This window comes from Danio rerio, chromosome 20 (assembly GCF_049306965.1).
Source record: "Danio rerio strain Tuebingen ecotype United States chromosome 20, GRCz12tu, whole genome shotgun sequence".
NCBI lineage: Eukaryota > Metazoa > Chordata > Actinopteri > Cypriniformes > Danionidae > Danio > Danio rerio.
The window spans coordinates 20,887,501-20,908,864 of record NC_133195.1 but is presented as its reverse complement, the minus strand read 5'-3'; the positions used below and the strand labels follow the sequence as shown (position 1 = coordinate 20,908,864).

The following is a 21,364-nucleotide window of genomic DNA, read 5'->3' as shown; positions in this document are numbered from 1 at the left end:
AAAAAGTTCAAAACTGCTTTTATTCTAGCCAAAATAAAACAAATAAAACTTTCTCAAGAAGAAAAAATATTATCAGACATACTGTGAAAATGTCCTTGCTCTGTTAAACATAATTTGGAAAATATTTAAAAAAGAAGAAAAAAAATCGAAGGGGGCTAATAATTCTGACTTCAACTGTATATACTGTATATAGCGATATGGTTATAATTTCACCAGAAATAAAGAAATCATTAATTAGGATTGATTAGGGTGATTTTCCAAGGGTCTAAATAGTGTATAAAAATAATAAACAAATTGCAAGTGAAAAGTAATCACAATAGAGAAACAAAACAAGTAAAATACACTATGCTTAATGGTTTTCTGGAGAGTCAATCAGTATTCAGGTATAGAAGTTGAATGATGAGATGTCAAGTAACTCTGTAGTCTTCATTGTATTCAGTAATTCCTCATTAAAATTACAAATGTATTTTTTTGAGCATGAATGCTTTAAACTCTCTAGAAATGCATTGCAAATGATAAACTTTAACTAGTTATTATATTTTGCAATGTAAATCTCAACTGTTGTGGTGATCAACTATAATCCAACTAAACATTGTCATGTCCTGCAATGTGACTATTGCCAACACACATTGCGATATCGATGCTGAAATGATATGGGTTGTGCAGTCCTACCTCTCGGGCAGTATGCTCGGGCATGCTGTTTGAATGGGGAGACATCAAATTCTCCAAAATTGCTTGCCAAGCTTATGATTAAGTTTCATATTAGGAATCACCAACAAATTTAAACAACAATTGTGTTATTAGTTTAATTTCTAAACATTTGAATCACACAAAATCTGCAGAAACTCTCATCTTGTCTGAGCCCCTCCTTCAGAGAATTGTCAGTCTATATCGATTGATGATTGGCTCCTGTACTATAAGGCGGGCTTTTTTCGCTATATTAAACGTTACGCTTTTCTCCATTCAAAACCATACGAGTGACATGTCTTGTGTATTCTATAGTCTGTGGTTGAATTAACTTCAACCTTAAGCTCAGTTAACTTTACAAGTCGTTTCAACTTGGATCAAGTAAACTGACTTGAAGTTAATATTTGATGTTAAAAATTGAAACATAAATTTAAAACATTTGAAATTTTGAAACTTTTTACAGATTTGTGTTTAAACCCTTTAAAAGAGAATTTTGCATAATAGCCAAAATTAAAACTCTGTGCAAAATGTTAAACTGGTCTAATTGGGACGATTTAGGAGCGTTTCCAGTTCCCTTCCCACATCACGGATGTATCCGAGGATGCTAAAGACCTGATCCAGAGGCTGATTTGCAGCCGAGAGCGCCGTTTGGGTCAACATGGCATCGAGGAGTTCAGGAAGCACGCCTTTTTCTCCGGCATCGACTGGGAGAACATCCGGAACATGGAGGCGCCATACATCCCTGACGTCAGCTCTCCATCAGACACCTCCAACTTTGATGTAGATGATGACGTGCTGAAAAATCCAGTAAGTTTTTCCCCTTAATCATCTCAAACTTTTGTCAAAATTTCCGCTCACATTTTCAGCTTTGATTCTTGGCTTTCGTTTCCTCTCTGCAGGACATTGCTCCTCCAGTTTCTCACACGGGTTTCACCGGGCAGCACTTGCCCTTTGTGGGCTTCACCTACACTACAGAGAGCTGTTTCTCAGACGGCGGCAGCATGAGGGGTGTGGCGCTGTCTGACGGGGGCACCGGGGAGGATCTCCAGGATGGAGGCATGCAGGTTGAGGCCTTTGAGAAGAGGATTCGCTGCCTGGAGCAAGAGAAATTGGAGCTTAACCGTAAGCTGCAAGGTATAAAAACACCTGACATCTTAGAATAATATTGTCAGGGTTTCCACTCTTCTTGAAAGAACGTAAAACTACTTCACTTTCAGACATATGGATTCAAGGCCTGAAAATTACTTAAAAACAAACATAGGTCTTTGAAAGTGATCGAATTAAATTTGAAATTATGGTTTTATTTTAACAATTGTACTCAATTGTCAAATAAAAATTCTTAAAGAAATTCTTGAAGAAATTCTTAAATAAAAAAAATCTTAAATTTAAATCTTGTACAATAACATTGACAAATAATGCACATTTCATTAATATTTTAGAAGCTGCATTTAAATAATAGCATTGATTTCAACAAAATGTATTAAAGTTCTTTGAATGACTTTTTAAAGCGGTCAAACTTTTTAAAAATGACATTTTTTTTCATAAATATTAAGTGTAAGTGACTTCGATGGCGCTGCATATGCTGGAGTATAAATTACAAAGGTGCTTGAATTAAAATTAATAGTGCTTTAAAAAGTCCTTGAATCTGCCGTTCATTAAAGCGTAGGAACCCTGTATTATACTTCAAAATTTTCGGCCACTCAGAAATTTAAAAGGTGTCATCAGTTGTTCATCATTACTCCAGATTTATAAAAACATCATTAAAGTAATTCTTATAAAACAAGCAGGTTATATATGAGCTTTGAATTCGCAAACTCTTTGTTTATCATTAGTCACTGTCTATGTAATGGATAGCAGGTAGCTGAATTAATAAAAACTATTCCATGGCCCGGTTCTTGATTTTGATTGGCTGGAACTTGTGCTATAAAATAATTTAATTCACAGGTAGTTTGAAAATTTTGGAAAATGTGCTACCTTAAAGAACATTAGTAGCATGGGTAAAGTTGCCAGAGTATTCTTCTGTGTGACCTCAAGAGCAATGTCTGCGTTCTTCACCAGCTAGCTAATAGGGATCAGCCCACTCGCATATATTTTTGAGAGGTAGCTAATGCATGTTACTATGAGCTATGAGCTTGTCTTGTGTTATTTATACGCACACACGCATACACAATCTATGTATGTGGGCTCTCTTTCTGTTCAAAGCAGGGAAACCTCAATGTAATGTACGAAAAATTCTGTCAATCAATGAAATGGAAAAACATGTTGTTAATAGTCTCTTATGGGGTCAAGACCTGCTTGGAACTACACTGTAAAACAAAATGCTGGGTTCCACACAAATCCTACATGTTGTCCTTGTTGTTAACTTAATAAATTTTTTTACTAATTTAAGTGGATAGAATATAAAACAAGTCATTTATGTCAAAAACTGTTGTGTTTCAATTCTATTCTAAGTAGTTTAAACAAGCAGCTAAAGTAATTTTTCAAGTGTATTTTAACTGTACATTTATTAGAAAATAATTGCATACCTTAGAAAGCTCATTGGCCAATCAGAATCAAGCATTCAACAGCACTGTAATATAAATATAATTAAAAGCCTGTATTAAGTCTGTTTATCGTTCAGAATAAATTGTGTATCTTCTGATGAAGATCATATAACTTTATTCATATAGATTACTTTTATGAAGTCTTTATGTAAATGATTGAAGCATAGAAGTATTGGAGTGAACTGTAACTTTCAGCTCATGTTCTTCAATGTTGAGGTGTTAATAGTTCTCTTGTTAATTTTATACGTGCATCAGTGAAATGTATTTATAATATGCGATTCCTACTTGCTCTATGCATTTTCCCCAGAATCCACTCAGGCTGTTCAATCTCTTCATGGCTCTGGTCGAGGAGCTGGCACTCTCGGACGAGATAAAGAGATTAAAAAACTTAATGAGGAAATCGATCGGCTTAAAAAGAAACTGGCAGGTAATGGACCTCTTGTTATTATCTCTAGATTTCTGATATGATCTGAAGTCGGTTATTATGAGTCATGTCAAAGCACTATGCGAAAGCTTGCGTTATAGTGTAACTGTGACCACACTTTCATACAGTTCTGATAAGAATATTAGGATCAGTCCATGCTGCTCTTACTTTTCACAGTTTGTTCATTTGATTTGGCTATGCATTTGTGTCAGTCTCATCCAATCTGCCTGTCTCTTCAGACTCTGATAGGCTGGAGCACCAGTTGGAGGAAGCAGTGACTCTTCGACAGGACTTTGAAAGTTCCTCCACCAAACTAAAAGCCCTGGACAAGCAAGTCAAAGCTCTCAAGCTGGAGAAAGAGGATATTCATAAGGTACGAGTGGCTTGTGAATTGAATTAACAGCCAAAAAGGATACATGTTGGTTTGACTGTGTCTAATGGCCCGTTTACACTGAGTGGTACAGTACGGGTCACCTTGTCTTGTGTTTCCACTGCCAAAAGGGTACCAATGGTGGGTGTGGTATACAACAAATTCTCAACGTCATTCTCGCCTGAGGACATGTCTACAGTAAAGCTGTACGGGTCGTTCACATATCATATGAAAAGCACTTCGCACAAAATAGATGCTTTATACACATAAATGCTTGTGTATAAATGTTCATCATATAACTTTCTGTGAACTTGATTTGATTATAACTGCATAAAAATAGCCTAATGTAACATCTGCGATTATACAAAATAAGTAAATAAATGCAACATATGTGAACACAAAAATAATCTTACAGTCTCCTATTCACCTTATTCTCAGCTGTCGAGCGGGCGCTGCGATTTGAATCTTTTTGTCTCGCGACTTCCGGTCACATTCACTTCCATTCATTTTTTGACGTTAACAACTGCTTGTTACGCTGCTTGATGTTGCAATTTAATATTTTCTTATTATATTATGCTACTTGGTCTGTGTAGTCATGCAAACATTTGTTTGTTGAGCAAGTAGTTTGGCCATTTTCTGCCGTTTATTATTCCTAGTCATTTCTCCCATAGGCGACTGAATCGGAAGTTCTAAGACAATCGCAAAAACAGGCGCACTTCCGCATTTTAGAATAAGGTCAATAGTTACCAATTACAAAAAAAAACTACATACAGCATACATTTAGTCCTTATTTGGCTTCAAAAACCACATGCAACATATAGCCCAGTCAGTGCAAACCTCTCATCTGTATTTTTAATCTTCACCAGCACATGTCACCTGTTAGAAAGTAATTCCGTCATTCAGAGTTCATTATAGTCCAAAAGGTGATGGCAGTTTTTTCAACTTTTGGGTTGCTGAAAGAATAATTTTCTTCTGTTTTTTTGCGCTTTACTCTCTCGTTTCTGAAAGGATGTGTGCCGCACTTTAATAATTACGCACACGTTATTATCATCAGGTCAAGAAGTTATTTCAAGTATAGAAGTGCAGCGAGCACACAACAACAGGACACGGCAGGTTGTTCTTCTTGGCTTTGTGGTTGTTTATCCAAACAAAGACAAGGTTTGTTTGAAGTTGGATCTACTATGGCTCGTTATTATATAGTATTATGATGTTATGTCTCGCCTTGTATTTAAAAATGTCACTTCCTTTGTTTTCATTCTCCTGGCTTATGTACGTGCTAGTGGCGCTTCTCTGTAAACCAATAGCGTTCAGCTGTGTGTCTAGCTCCGCCTTTTGGTACCCTTTTGTCATGCTAGGTCTCCCTTTGTAAAGTGTACCAAAAAAGTGGTACGATTAGCTTTTAGGTACCTTTTGACAGTGGAAACGGCCATAAAAACGTACCGAACTGTACCCCTGTGGAAACGAGCCAAGAGAGCTGCTGCATATAAATCAGAATTAACATTTGATCAGATTAGTTTCCCATTATACTTCCATTCTATTTATTTTGCAGTCATTTAGGGACTGTTGTATCTGCTTGAATTATTTTCTACTTTTGGTTTTTATTTTATTTTTTGTTTTTATTTTATATTTTTAGCATTTCTTTTTTTATATATATAAATGAAATGAAATGAAAATGAGAGATTTCACTAGCATCTAGATGAAATACTGTAACAGTTTTCATGTATTTTATTTATTCTATCTACTGTTTATTCTATTTATTTATTATTTTGTTAACATTTAATAACCTTGGTTCTGCTTCCCAATCCATAGTTAAATATTCCATGCAATTATTGACAAATTATGAGATGCATTTAATCTCGTAGAAGATCATTTTTGCTTATGTTTATTAATTTTAATTATTGTTGGTAATTATATCTCACAATTCTGGTAGAGGTTATAGACACAATAAAACGAAAACAAACATATTTTTTCTTTAGGTTAATTATAAGTATACAGTTTTATGCTCAAACAACAAAATCTGTATTTGAAACTTATTGTCAAGTCGAGCTTTATTGTTATTCCGTTACATGTGTGGACATAAAAAGAAACAAAATGTCATGACTTGCAGGACAACGGTGCTACATAAATTAATTATAAATACAAACACAAAACTGGACATAAGAATTATTTAAAAAAACTCATGCATAACTAAGATGTACTATAAAAGTGATGCTTAAGTAAATAGCAAAGTAAAACATAGTAAATAATATTACTATTAATTTCATTTTTTGTCATGTAGCTGCTTGTGCTTCATAATAACCAAGTAACTCAACTTGGTAAATCAAGTTTGTTTACTCAATTATTCAGTTAATTATTATAAATCTATTAAACTACATTCTTTTTCACTCGCTGAAATTAGATGTATATATATATATATATATATATATATATATATATATATATATATATATATATATATTAAAGCATTCAGTATAACAACAGGTTATTAGTTCTCAACTATGTTTTGATGATATTGAGTTGTAATAATCTCCTGAATGGTTTCAGATTGAGTGTCGTCACGTGCTTTAAGTATATCATCCAGCTGCATTTTTTTCCACCTCTCCTCGTGCTAAAGATTACATGTCCTGCTCAGCTTTATTCAATCAGGATGCTCATAAACACTGGGCCCCTTAATCAAGATTAATGTCATCATGCCCCTCACACAGGCCAGGTCAAAACTATCACCCCGCATCACATTTACACCTAATCACATTTGTTGTGCTGGTTCCACTTGACCCATGGTCCCAATTGGCTCATACCAGTCAAATCTATCCATGGTCGGTGTGTATAACAATCATCCAAGCCTGTTTTTTAGTCAAACACTTCCTGTAAGATCTTTTTACGTGTGCAGCTTACAAGCGTGTGTCCCGCTCTTTCAGCGCACTACTCCCAATTCTCCAGATGATTTCTATTTCTCACTCAGCCTCTTTTTTTAGTCGTTTCTCTCCAGGCGCAGCTGCTCTTTCTTCTTGTCTCCTCACACACTCATCCACTAACGTTTTTCATCCGTTTCTCTTGTTCAAAGCAACTGGTGGAGTCTTTGGACCGCCTGAAGTCTCAGACCAAGGAGCTGAAGGACGCGCACCAGCAGAGGAAGCTGGCCATGCAGGAGTTCTCGGAGGTGAACGAGCGTATGGCCGAACTGCGCTCCCAGAAGCAGCGTCTGTCGCGCCAGCTGCGGGACAAGGAGGAGGAGATGGAGGTGGTGATGCAGAAAATCGACGCCATGCGCCAGGACATCCGCAAAACCGAGAAGGCCCGCAAGGAGGTGAGCAGCATGATTAAATGTAGTCACATGCCCCCTCTTGTAATGTTGTGAGGGTTTTGGATCCAAATGGAAATTAATTGTTAAGGGCTTTCAATCAGGAAGATGGATTTGCATTATACGTGTCATCTTGGTATTTCAGACCAGTACTAATAATAATAATACTCCATCATGTTAAAGGGATCGTTCTCACAAAAATAGAAGTTTAAATGTCATTTACTTAACCTTTACTTATTTGAACCCACCTATTTGACTTTATTTCTTCTGTTGAACACAAAATAAGTTTTTTTAAAGAAAGCTGGAAATCTGTAACCATCGCTAGTTGACATATGCTTTGGAAGTTGATAGTTACTGGTTTTTAGCTTTCTTAAAGAAAAATAAAACGTGATAAAGGTTTAAAATCATACAAGGGTGAGTAATTAGTAAATAAATATATATTTTTTTGTGTTTAAACTATTCCTTTAACATCCATGGGTCTAACAGGGGAGAAAAAAAACTTTTTTGAAATGATCTGATAAAAAAGCATATTTTAACAGAATACATAACCTGTAATCAGCAAAAATCACATACAAACATACAAGAATAAAGAAAGCTAGATAGTGATAAAGACCATACAAAACTAGAGGGAATAGAGGAAAATGCAAACAGAGAGGAAAAAAGAGATCCAATGAGCACACAGCAATAATGAATGGATGTGGTACTTCAGTTGTGCACATGGGTAAAAGTAGTGGGCGGGTCTTTTTAAGTCAGGATCATCAATGGTCACTAATTTAGGCCCCGTTTACACTAATGCGTTTTAGTTTGAAAACGCATAAGTTTTGCTACGGTTACGCCATCCGTCCACACTACGCCGGAGTTCTCGAGCGCCGAAAACGGAGCGTTTCGAAAACGCTGGAGAGGCCGTTTTCATTCTAAAACGCTGCAGCTCCGTCTCAGTGTGGATGGGGAAAGACGGAGACTTCTGAAAACGGAGGCGGGGCTGCAGACATTCGCCTCTCTGATTGGGGCTTTTTCTCAATATTAAGTAGCCTAACACAGTTCAGTCCTGAATCTTCTCCGTGTAAGTTCAGACTTCGCAAGTTTGATCAAGGCTGCAGTCTCTTCTTCTCAGTTTGATATGGAAAACATACCGAGGACACGCGTCAATCTTCACAGGGAACAGTGTACTTTATAACTTCATTCACATCACCTTGGCTACGTTGTTTCACTTTCTCAACAATAAAATGTAAACTTGATATAAGGAACTGCCTATTTTTATTTTAATATTAACAACTAAACAGACAGCAGAAATGTTGAGGCGTCGTGCTGCATATATGAGCGTCATCTTCACTGTGTGCATATTTATAACAAAACGGAGCCGATAACAACTGCCTCCTTTCAATTTCAGTGAAAATACGAAACACACCCTCTCTTTTCTGAATATCAGTTTTAATAATCGATAATGGCCATTATAAAAGTATAACATACAATAAGTTTATACATTATAGGAAATAAAGGCAAGCGATCAGTCAATATACAGAATGTAGGCTACGTGCTTACATTAATCATTAACTTATCTTTCCAAGTGGTGCTCAGCCAAAACACGTTACCTGAGAACAAGTAATAGATTCCTATGACCAAAGTCAGGGAATATGTCGTTAGATAAAGACAACAAGATGAATGAAATATCACGTTTAATAAATATAGTGAGATTAGATCCAGCAGGAGATGCTTGATGAGAAGTCCGACTAGCAGAGCTCTCATCTGGGTAGATGGGCTCCAGCGATTGCCAAAGTGTGTGTGTGTGGTCACGTGATGTGCGTTTTCACCGTTTTGGTGTGGACGGAGAGCAGTTCAGAAACGCTGGGTAAAACGCGAGTGTGGACGCGGATCGTTTTCATTCTAAAACGCCGTTTTAAAACTAATACGCACTAGTGTAAACGGGGCCTTAATTGCCTTTCATATATTTAAAGTGTTTTGCTAAATTATTATCTGTCTAAAAAACATCAGTCACAGACAAAGCATAGTGCTTCCCACACTGAGGGTGCTTTGACAACTACACTTTTGTTTCGGAACCTGTCTCGTTTGCCCAGTTAACGCGGTTCATTTGGCATATATAAATCCAGCAATCCCGCTCAGATCCGCGCCAAAACAATCGCTCTGAGATTGCCTGAATGAGGTGGTCTCAGCTCGATTAAAATTAACTCCTGAGCGGATCGATTGTAGTGAGAAATCGATACAATCCAAGCAAGGCTATATCACAGTGTTTTATGTATATGTAATAGGATGTTATATGTTATATGAAGAGAGAATTATGAGTTGGGCGGGAGGTCATTACAGACATCCCAAGTCTCCTGGAAGTTCCGGGAGTCTCCCGCAAATGCACAGAGACTCCAGGATACTGGCAAATAAGTAATAATCTCTCGGTAATCGCGCGTTTCCCTCCAGGTCTTCAAATATGTCGTGCACCGTTCACACGCCTCCCCACCGCATCCCTCCTCGCTCTTTAGACACGTCGTGCACACCTTGTCAATCCACCAAACCACCACCCCTACTGACAGCTGAGCGAGCTCTGCAAAATAAACCGTGAAGCTCTGACCAATTTGAGGAGAGTTTACTCACACCTGACTTGTTTTAGCTATTTTGGTCCGTTTAGAAACTTTGCCGTGTGAAAGCAAACAACACCAAGAACAAAGAGCAACAATGTAACAATTTTAATCCCTGTTTCGGAACAAATTAATCGATTCACAGGTGTGAAAGCACCCTATAGACTTTACTTGGACTGGCCGCCTAGGTATATAAACGGCTGTCCAAATATTGGTGACATTTATTATTTTACAATTATTATCCTTTTACAGTTCTTTGTATCCACCCAATAGCCAAACATCCGCGATCGATTAACCTGTGGAAAAATCTTCTCTCGCCCTACACATTTCCTACTTCTCGTTGTGTATCCTGTCAACACTGCAGCCGTGCTTTGCAGAAACCCACAGGACCCACGGAGACGTGCCTTTTTGGGAATTAAAATGCGTTTACCAAGTGTTTCTAAATCTCCTAAAATGTCTGGGATTCAGCTTTTGGTTTCATTTTTCAAAGTCATCGTTACTTGTTTGCGTTTCTGCATTACATTTTTATTTTAAGCCTGATCTACTTTTGCTTGGCTGCTAAGCTGACATTGCGTGGTCAGCCACAAGAACAAGAGACACATGAAATAATTCTTTCTAAATGACTCAGAGAGGATGAAATGACATCTAAACAGGCTGCGAAATATCTGTACGCCCTTAATAATGGTTAGTTAACTCGTTTGCCTTACTTAAATAATCTACACTTCTTATTCTTGTAATTATTATACTTTTTAGATCATTTCTCTGGTTTTATTCCTTAATGTCATTTATTTCTCATTATTTCTTATTCTCTGATGTTAATATTACATATTTTACACATGTAGATTAGGGCTGTGCGACAAACAGCATGTCGGTAATATGGAAATATCTTGGTTTCAAAGTCACAGACACCGAACAAAAACTTAAAATTTGTAAGAGCTGTCACAGAATTGTTGCCAAAGCATGAGGAAATACAACAACTAGCACCTAAAAAAAGCACCACAGATGGCTATATGAGGGGAGTGTCTTGCTAAAGAGTGAACTAAAAGTATTGCCAGTAACACGCAATCTAGTAGCTAGCAAAAGCTAGGTACAATTTCAGAGTTGTTTGCAGTTGTTGCACCATATGTAAAACCATCATGAAGGCACTTGAAGATAACTAACACCAAAACTCACTACTATTTGCTCTAGAGAACAATTAGTGTTTCATTTCTGAATATTTATAAACAAATTTAAAAAAAAATAAAGAGTACTCACTGAATTTTAGCTGTAAAAAGCTACAATACAGAATATTGAGCTGAAGCTTGACTACAAAATTAAATCGCGAATTAAATCGAAATCGCAATATCTTTTTAAAAATTAAGCAATTAGATATTTTAACAAATCACACAGCCCTAATATGGATTTTACCTGCCAGTGGGTGCACATGGTTTCTGAATAGAATAAAAGTAAAACAAATAGTAGAGTCTTTTATTACACTTCAACCCATTGAAAAGAAACGGTGCATAACAATGTCATAACTAATAAAAATATTGTTACAAATCACTTTTTTTCTCGCATGAGATAAACAAGTGCTGTGGGTACAAGGTTTGTTTCAATCTGGACACCACCGCAAGTATATTTCAAACCTGTTTGAAGCACTGAAGCATTTTAAAATGATTGCTGATGCAGCTTTTGTTAGAACCAATACATCGGTCTGCCATGACTAAACAGGGCCGCATCCTCCTAATTTAATGTTATGACTATTTTGGATCTAAATGGAGATGTATTGTCAGTGGCTTTCAGTCGGATAGATGCGTTCACCCTATACTTGTCATCTTGGAGTTGTAAAAAGCGGGTGTTTAATACTTCACGTCATCATGTTAACACCCTCGGGTCTGACAGAGGGCACAGATGAAAACAAGGCCCAGGAATGCGGCACATTTTTGAAGTTCATCAGTCACGCTCTAAAAGAGAGACTGGCTTAACAGCTCCAGATCTCCCTAGACGACTGCAGGAATGTCTTTACACCCCGGCCAGCCCCTGTCCCGTCCCTGCAGACCAGCCTGACGGACCCCATGACCTCCTTTGGACCTCAGTGGCTAACTCGAGCCAGATGGACGACACTGACCACGATTCAGACCCACTGCTGACTGCAGCTGGATCTAGACCTTCCCCCATTTATACACACACTTTTTTTTTTCTTTCTTTTATGTTTCTTTGCCGTTAGGCGGAAATGTCTTGGGGCGAATGAATTTTGTGAAGTCTTCATGTGTCAGGAAAACTTGAAACACGATGATGTTTCAGAGATGTGTGCAGTTGAAATTAGGTCAAGGGCTTTGGAGGATGTCTTTACAAGTTCTGTATCTTCTTTTTTTCCTTCTTGTACATTGATTGTTTTTCTTATGTGTGTGTGTACGTGACAGCTGGAGTCTCAGCTGGAGGATGCGCGTGCCGAAGCTTCTAAGGAGCGTAAACTTCGAGAGCACAGTGAGGTTTACTCCAAACAACTGGAGAGTGAACTGGAGACACTCAAGGTCAGAAGACACTCATTCATACACTGCTTCAATACCGTCTAGACTTGTGAACGAGGTTAATGAGGTTATATCATAACTTATTATTATTTTTTTTAATCTTATGTCTGCATTCTGAGCGATCTTGAGGGGCAAATAGGATCCCAATGTCAATAAGTTGTCACAAAATTTGAATATGTAACTCAGTTTTGAGCAAGAATGTCAGATAGAATGTAATAGTTTCAGGTTATGGTATTTTACTACTAATATCACACGATGAAAAATACTCTTAATCAGGGGGGCCCAAACTTTTTGCTTTAATGGGCTAAAAGAGAAATTTGATAAAGGACTGTTGGCTAAATATACAGTTAAAGTCAGAATTGTTCGTCCCTCTGTTTATTTTATTTGCCAATTTTTGTTAAATGGAGAGAAGATTTTTCAACACCTTTCTAATCACTTTAGTTTTAATAACTCCTTTCTAATAACTTATTTATTTTATCTTTGCTATGGTGACAGTAAATAATATTTGACTAGATATTTTTAAGACACTTCTATACAGCTTAAAGTGACATTTAAAGGTTTAACTAGGTTAATTAGGTTAACTAGTCAGGTTAAGGTAATTAGGCAAGTTATGCCTAATTGGTTTGTTCTGTAGATTATTGATAAAAATACAGCTTAAAGGGGTTAATAATTTTGACCTTAAAATGTTTTTTAACAAATTAAAAACTGCTTTTATTCTTGCCAAAATAAAACAAATAAGACTTTATAAGACAAATAAGACTCCAGAAGAAAAAAATATTATCAGACATATTGTGAAAATTTCCTTGCTCTGTTAAACATCATTCGGGAAATATTTAAAAAAGAAAAAAAAATTAAAGGGGGGCTAATAATTCTGACTTAAACTGTAAATCAAACTGAATTTATTAAAGTTGCCTTTGGTAATTTCCTAGTTTATTCAGTAATATTTAAAAAATAACCCCAAAACGTTGCTTTAACTCATATGAACTATCGCAGTATCATTTTCAACATTTTATAATGAACTTATTACAGTAAAAACATAATCCCATTTTTAACACAATGAAGTTCAGTGCTGAGTACACTAGTCGAGCTGCTCCAGCCTTTACATTGATTTGCTTGCAGATGTCCTGTCAAGTGACAGTATTTACATTAAAAAAAAAACATTAATTTACAACATTTAATGGAATGATTTAATTTCAGTTGGCTTTTTTTGTAGCTCAACAATAGATCAAAGAAACAAAAGGTTATGTTAATCTTTGGTAAAGGCATTCGCCCCAACTACCTTCACATAATTCTTCCTCTTTACAGATTGGTTGGTGAGCTAAAATAAATGTTACCATGGGTCAACTTTGTATAAATAAAGACTGTTTATTTATTAGAATTTTATTATATTAGCATATTTTTTACAAAGTATATCACACCTCTATAAGTTAAACTGGATAAAAATACAATATTTGGTTAATTGGCATTTGTGCATTAGTCATATTTTTGTCTATGCATTCATAAATAATGTAAATAGGCTACTGGTTGTCCTTAATTTTATTATAAACAAGCTATAGATAGCTGTGTACAATATTTTTAGGGATTCTTTTATTAATAGAAAGTTGAAGAGGAAAAGCTAGGTTACATAATAAATCAGAATCAGAAAGAGCTTTGTTGCCAGGTACGCATGTTCACACAAACAAGGAATTTGTTTTAGTGACAGCTACAGTGCAATAGAATTACAGAGACAGGATAAAAAACAGATAATAAATGTATTTTAAAAATAGAAGCAGTGAATGCAAATATATGCACAGTGTATGTATGGGTGTGTTACGGTTTACAATGTTATATGTGCAGCTGTTGTAAAATGAAATTACTGTAACTTTTGCTCAATTTAATATGCAAGGCAAGTTTATTGATATAGCACATTGTATACACTATGGTAATTCAAAGTGCTTTATAGAAACAAGAATAAAAGAAACGCAAAATACAAGTATAAGAATTTAATATTAAATAATTAAAAACTGAAAGAAAGACATAACAGTGTGATGTTGGACGTAGCACAGTGCTCATTCAGTAAAGGCACAGTCATTAGACCCCAAATATTACCAAAAAACTTTAAGACACATCCATTAGACCACAACTATTTGTATGGAAGTGTCAATATGGAGCAGATATATTGCACTGAACAAGTATACCAAATAATTGTTTCTTATTCTCCTGATTAATGTCTTTTTTATATGGCATTCCTCAGGAATTTTATCTTCCTCTTTTGTGTCTTCAACCCTGTTAACCTCACACAGCACCTTACTTTCCCTCCCATCTTTCTTTTTCCTCCTGCCTATGTAGGATATCCTGTGGGGTTATTTTTAGTAGGATGTTACTGCTTTGTTTTATGTGTTTTCCATCTGCATGAAAGTCAAGAAGACTCTCTCTCCTTTGCACTTCTCTTCCTCTGCACTCCATTGTTATGTGTCTGTTAGTATATACTGTAGTAGTTGGGCTGTAATTAATTACAATAATAATAATGCAGTTGGTAATCTTTAGTATTGAACCAATCCGATTGCATATTTTTTCTTAAACAGCTTGTCATATATTTGACAGGCTTCTCCCGAAAGATAAGATGATGTCATCATTGTGTATTTATTTTTTTCTATTCTCAGATATTTTAACCTTTGAACAAAAAGTGGCAGTCAGAATTTTCTAGGCATTTGTGTAATTTCGGGCTTGACTGTATATGTATTTATTAAATAATTTATAGCAAATTGATTGTATAATTTATCTCTATCAGAGTAAAAACACAATGTTTTGACTAGCCTTATCTTGTAAAATTATCGAAGACATAAACATACATGAACTTTTTTGAAGACAATAGGTTTCCCCTTTAAAGATAATTTAATAAAACCTTACACTCCCAATTTAGTAATTAGCATTTCATTTCTTTCTTGTATGTATTTCTTTTCCCAGCAAAAATGTTATTCTAATTTTCTATTTAAAGTGCAAACAAACTATTCACACATAATTTAAAATCAGCAGATGGACATTTATGAATGAAGTCCATGTTTAAGACATTAAGAATAGATTTTACTGTAGCTTTAAATAGAGATTTTATCAAATTAAATCAATGTGTCCTGCTAATTTGTTCATACTTTTTGAAGTCTTCAAAAGATTGCCTTAAAATAATCTTTAAAGAAAACTGGCAAAACAAAAGTCATATCTTGGGATGCTCCAATTAATCGGCTAGAGATATAGAGGTATCGGCTGATAATCACTTTTTAAGACTCGATCGGTACTTGCCAATTTTTTCTGATCACATAAACCGATCGTGTTGTTTACGGGTTTACAAGCAGAGGAAGATCCATTTTAACTTTGGACTCCAAACTTAAATTATTGAATTATTATTATTGAACACGTTGAATTATTCTCCCATCATTTCAGTTCAGTTATAGTTGATTTCTATAGCGCTTTTACAATGTAGATTGTGTCAAAGCTGCTTAACATAAAAGTTCTAGTAAAGTATCGGCTCCAAAAATCCTGATCGGAGCATCCCTAGACATATACGTACAATTTTTTTTTTGTTCAACATATCTCCTGTTATACATTTTAAAGTATTAAATTGTTTGCAATGTGGTTTATAGGCAAGTCTAAAATAAAAATAGGCAAAATTAAAGGAAAAACCCATCCAAATCTGTTTTCTGACTGTTCGTTTAGTGCATCTCTAGGTTTATTTCAGCACATGTATAATTGCTACGGTCTCAGGATTGTTTGTTTGTGTTTCAGGTGAAGCAGGGCACAGGTCGTGCCTCAGGCCTCGGTGCAGAGACTCAGCAGGAGCTCACCAAACTCAAGTCTGAGCTGGATAAGAAAGGACTGTATTATGAGGAAGAGCTGGTGAGACGTGAAGCCAGTCATACTACAGAGATGAAAAACCTGAGGAAGGAGCTCCAGGACTCTGAGGGTCAGCAGCTCTCCCTGCACAAAGAGCTGCTTGCGCTTAAAGAAAAACTGGAAAAGGCCAAGAGAGAACGGTAAGATAAGCTGCTGTCTGGGTTGTGGGTTAAGGTCAGTTGATTAGATTTTTAACTAATGTAATAAATTGGCCATGTTTATTATTTGGCTGATATTTGATTTAATTATGAGTATATGAAGGTCAGCACTTGCCTAATTGTGATGTTTACAATGTTCATATAAATTTTAAATGCAGACTTTTTATTTACTGTAAATAAACACACACTGTACAAAAGATTTGGGGTCTTTGAAATGTTCAGAGTTTTAGTGGTAACATAAATTGTTCCAACAGTTTTTATTTTATTGTTTTTAAATGTGATGCATTTTATTTATTTTAAATATGATACACACACACATACAGAAACACAACTTTACAAAACAATTTTGTTTTACTGATATTTACATTTATATATAATTTGACCTTCTACAAAGATTTTACATCTAAATATAAATAAACATTTTCTAAAGTACAAACATGGCTGTCTGAATTTAAATTACAGGTGGGTATAGATTCATTGTTTTAATCTAGATTCATCTAGATTTATCTCGGAATTAATCTAGATTAAAGTGGCTCATTTAAATTCTGCTGAAGGCATTCAGAATGTGCGCGCCAAATAATAAGTCTTTGAGAACGGGTTTCTCAAGCCAGGTGGTGCATTAGACCAGGGTCTCATCTTCTGCTTGCAAAATGTGTCACAAACAGCTTGAGAAACTGTTACTATAATAATGAAAATAATTTATGTTCAATAAGATGTATTTGTTTTTACTAACTGTTTATTCAGTTAAACGTGAATTTTGAACTGTAGGCCTACATAAGGTCCAAACAGCGATTTTTGATCACCTTAATCCGACTAAAGTCATAACTGAACTAAACAGAAATGGAGTTAAGATGTGGAGTATAAATATATTAGTGGCATTATTGAAGTAAACATCGCGATCAAACTATTACCGTCATGTAGGACTTTTCGTAATATTTTCCACCAAGATTCACACACACGGCTGTCAGTAAAGAACCACACAAACACACACAAACACGCACATCGCAAAATGCGGAAGTTTTTTTTCTTTCCATTCGGCGTGCGTTCTAAAATTCCATAACACTCTCACCTGTCCTTACTCCTTATTTGCGTCTAATAACCCAGTTTGACACGGGGCATGAATGAAATGAGCTAAAGTGAAACTGCCGAACTGAAGTTAAAGTCAGGCATCCTGTTGATTTGATTTAGAAGGGCACTTTTTTTGTCAGACGGCTCATCGGTCAGGTATATATCAATGCTAAAATATCAAGGTGAAAGTCATCATAGCTTGTGTAGAATAGACCCAGCTCCCAACCCAACTTTGAGAATAGATTAACGGCGATATTTCTTATTGCGCAATAAGAGGCTTGCGTTAACACAGCACTTTAAAACCTATAACGGCCCACCACTAGTTTATACAAAATAAGTACACACATTGCACACATTTAAATTATGCCAAAACAAACTTTTATTTTGGATGCGAATAAGGAAAATAAATTCTGGCCCATCACTAATTTATATATATATATATATTTTTAAATGTCATTTATTTCAAACTGAATAAAACTGAATAATAATGATCTATGAGAATCTTTCCATTTGAATCTGTAGCTTTTACAATCTTTACAAATTTGATAATGCATAAGAGATGCTTAAGTTAGTTTTTCAGAAACTGTTTAGTTTTTGGTAAAGGAATGAAAATGAACAAAAATTCAGATTTTTAACTGCAAAATTTATTTTTCAAATATATAACAATTTTTATATAAAAAAAAAATATTGGGTATGTATAGACCATTTTGAGGGATGTAAACAATAACAATGGTCCAAACTTATTTCCTGTTTTACGTTTTTCATTTTCATAACTTCCAAGAATCCTGAAAGGTCCACATATCGATAAATAATGTTATGACAGCATTAGGATATGATTTAATTGCCTCTTGTTACAGTTATTAAAATAATTTTACAACAAGCAGGAAATGTTCATGGGCCAGTGACATCACCACATTGAAATGGTCTAATGAGCACCTTTAGGCCCAAAAACGGTGAAATTGTCTGTGAGAATATATTAGTGTGACAGACTTTTGTGAAATTTATTTTCGCTCTCTAAGATGTTTTTGGGACGCAGTTTCATTGATAAGGGCGGATATCCAATCCTTTTGATGTATGTAACCATTGCAGCAAAGGTTTACCAGATTTCTTTAATCTAAGGTAATTTATATTGGTTTGATTTTGTTTTATTAACAGTGAATAGACTCATTTAATCAATCTAAAAGTTTTTAAAAGTCACTAATTATAATTTTTGATTATTTGAAAATGTATACTTTTTTGAATAATTGTAACATCATAATTGCAGAAGCAGCACTTCTCAATACTTATACAATACAATATGGATTTCAGATGTTTTTGTGTGGATTAAATAAATATTGCATGTTCAAATGAACCAAAAACACTGCTCATATTTGTAATTTTTTACAGACAGAACTTTAATCAATAACTTTTTGATTTTTAAATCAAAAGACAAAGTCTTGTAATGCGTAATAAACTTAAGTCGACCACTCATCCCCTCCCATTTCTGTACCCACAGGCAAATTGAGATGGAAGAGGCCATTAATGCCCTGAAAGAGCAGTATGAACGTGAACGCAACCTTATGAGTGAAGACAACCGCAAACTCACTGCAGAAACAGACCGGGTAAGACACAGTATTTCAAGCCACTTGGAATAATCTATTAGAGTAACATTCAGTCCTTGACACTGAAATCCTGAAATCTCCTCCCCTGCAGCTCTGCAGTTTTGTGGACAAGCTGACCGCTCAGAACAGGCAACTGGAGGACGAGCTCCAGGAACTGGCATCAAAGAAGGAGAGCGTAGCACACTGGGAAGCACAGATCGCAGAGATTATCCAGTGGTAAGATCAGCTTAGTCTTTACACAGTCCAAGAGACATTTGTAGCCAGAATAAAGTATCTAATACTCAAAACCTACATGAAAGAGCTGGGGGTGATGAAAGCAGACTGGGCTGTTGCCTTTGGTTCTTTTTCTAGTTGAACATACCGGAAGGGCAACACACAATGGCCAACTAGCACATTTTTTGCAGCATGATTATTAGCTTGGGCTGGATGATTTTATTTATTTATTTATTTATTTTCAGATTTTGTGTATTCAGATGTTGTTTTGCCATTATTGTATTTCATATTTGGATTGTATGTGGGGCTGTACAATATATCATTTCAGCATCGATATCGCAATGTGTCCATTTGCAATAGTCACATCGCAGTATCTGCAATGTTGAGGTGGGATTATTCAGCAATAAAGACTGTACAGTGTTATTTTACTTCCCATTTGATTATTTAATTACTGTACCTGAATATCTGACTACAGTTTGACTCTCCAGAAAACCATAAAGCACGGCTTATTACACTTTTATCTTTGCTCTTCGTTGTTTGCAGTTTATTGGCTTCACTCCGCTACAAAATTATCCCAATCAATCTAAATGAATGATTTAATTCAAAATAGAGCCAATCAAGCCATCTGCTGAAACTGTATTCATATCGCAATATACAGTGGAAGTCAGAATTATTAGCCCCCCTGTTTATTTTTTTTGCCCAATTTCTGTTTAACAGAGAGAATATATTTTTTAACACATTTTTTAAACATAATAGTTTTAATAAATCATTTCTAATAACTGATTTATTTTATCTTTGCCATGATGACACCAAATAATATTTTACTAGACATTTTTCAGTATACTTCTATACAGCTTAAAGTGACATATAAAGGTTCAACTGTGTTAATTGGGTTAACTGGGCAGGTTAGAGTAATTAGGTGAGTTAATGTGTAACAATGGTTTGTTTTGTAGACTATCAAAAAAATATATAGCTTAAAGGGGCTAATATTTTAACCTTAAGGTGGTTTTTAACAAATTAAAAACTCCTTTTATTTCAGCCAAAATAAAACAAAAGACTTTTTCCCAGAAGAAAAAATATTACCAGACATACTGTGAAAATTTCCTTACTCCATTAAACATTATTTGGGAAACATTGAAAAAAATGTAAAAAATGAAATAAAATTCAAAGGGGGGGCTAATAATTCTGGCTTTAACTGTATATCGCAGAAAAATAAAATATCGCAATGTCAGATTTTTCCAACATTGTGCAGTCCTAACTGTGTGTATTTTTATTGCGCTGCATTTCCACTATTTTGCTTGTAAACAGACACTTCTCAAATTGAATTCATCTTTCATTCATTTCAAATCTGTCTAATTGTAATGGATGGTTAAAATCAGGATTCCACATTATTTTTTTTATTCTTACTTTTTGGAGACTTCCAGGTTTTAAATGTATCTGTTTTCACCATCAGAAGTATTCAAATGGTGTACTGTACCATACCACTTTTTTAGATCCTTTCATAAAGGTGCCTGGCACAACAGTATGGTACCCAAAGGGTGGAGCTAGACTCGCTGCAAGATGTTAAATTTACATATTATTGGTAATTATGCAGTGTATGGTTTAAGCTAAAGTTTGCTGGTTATAAGGTCTTAAAATGGAAAGACGTATGGAAAGAGACTTAATAAAGGTCTTAAAAGCTTTTGAATTTCACTTTCTGATTCCTCTTTATACTCCGAACAATCAAAATCAGCATCTGCTCTTCATTCATTCATTTTCTTTTCAGTTTTCTTTTCATTTGCGGCTCAGTTCCTTTATTTTCCTGGGGTCGCCACAGCAGAATGAACCGCTAACTTATCCAGCACATGTTTTACACAGCAGATGCCCTTCCAGCTGCAACCCATCACTGGGAAACATCCATACACACTTATTTACATGCATACACTACGGATATTTTAGCCCAATTCACCTATACCACATGTCTTTGGATTGTGGGGGAAACCGAAGCACCCTGAGAAAATCCACACGACTATTAGAGAACATGCAAACTCCACA

General features: G+C 35.3%; 1 protein-coding gene across 5 annotated transcripts in view; it reads left to right on the top strand.

Moving 5' to 3' along the window:
- cdc42bpb (CDC42 binding protein kinase beta (DMPK-like)) overlaps positions 1-21,364 on the top strand; it is a 145,238-nt gene that overhangs the window by 77,229 nt on the left and 46,645 nt on the right. For all 5 annotated transcript variants that reach the window (XR_012395639.1, XM_021468493.3, XM_073932959.1 and 2 more), the window contains 9 exon segments: positions 1,246-1,494; positions 1,587-1,821; positions 3,538-3,657; positions 3,894-4,027; positions 7,089-7,331; positions 12,316-12,426; positions 16,183-16,430; positions 19,012-19,117; positions 19,209-19,333. Coding sequence is in view for 4 of the 5 variants with exons in the window: in XM_021468493.3 (XP_021324168.2) it covers positions 1,246-1,494; positions 1,587-1,821; positions 3,538-3,657; positions 3,894-4,027; positions 7,089-7,331; positions 12,316-12,426; positions 16,183-16,430; positions 19,012-19,117; positions 19,209-19,333 (1,571 nt within the window). In the remaining variant the exon portion in view is untranslated.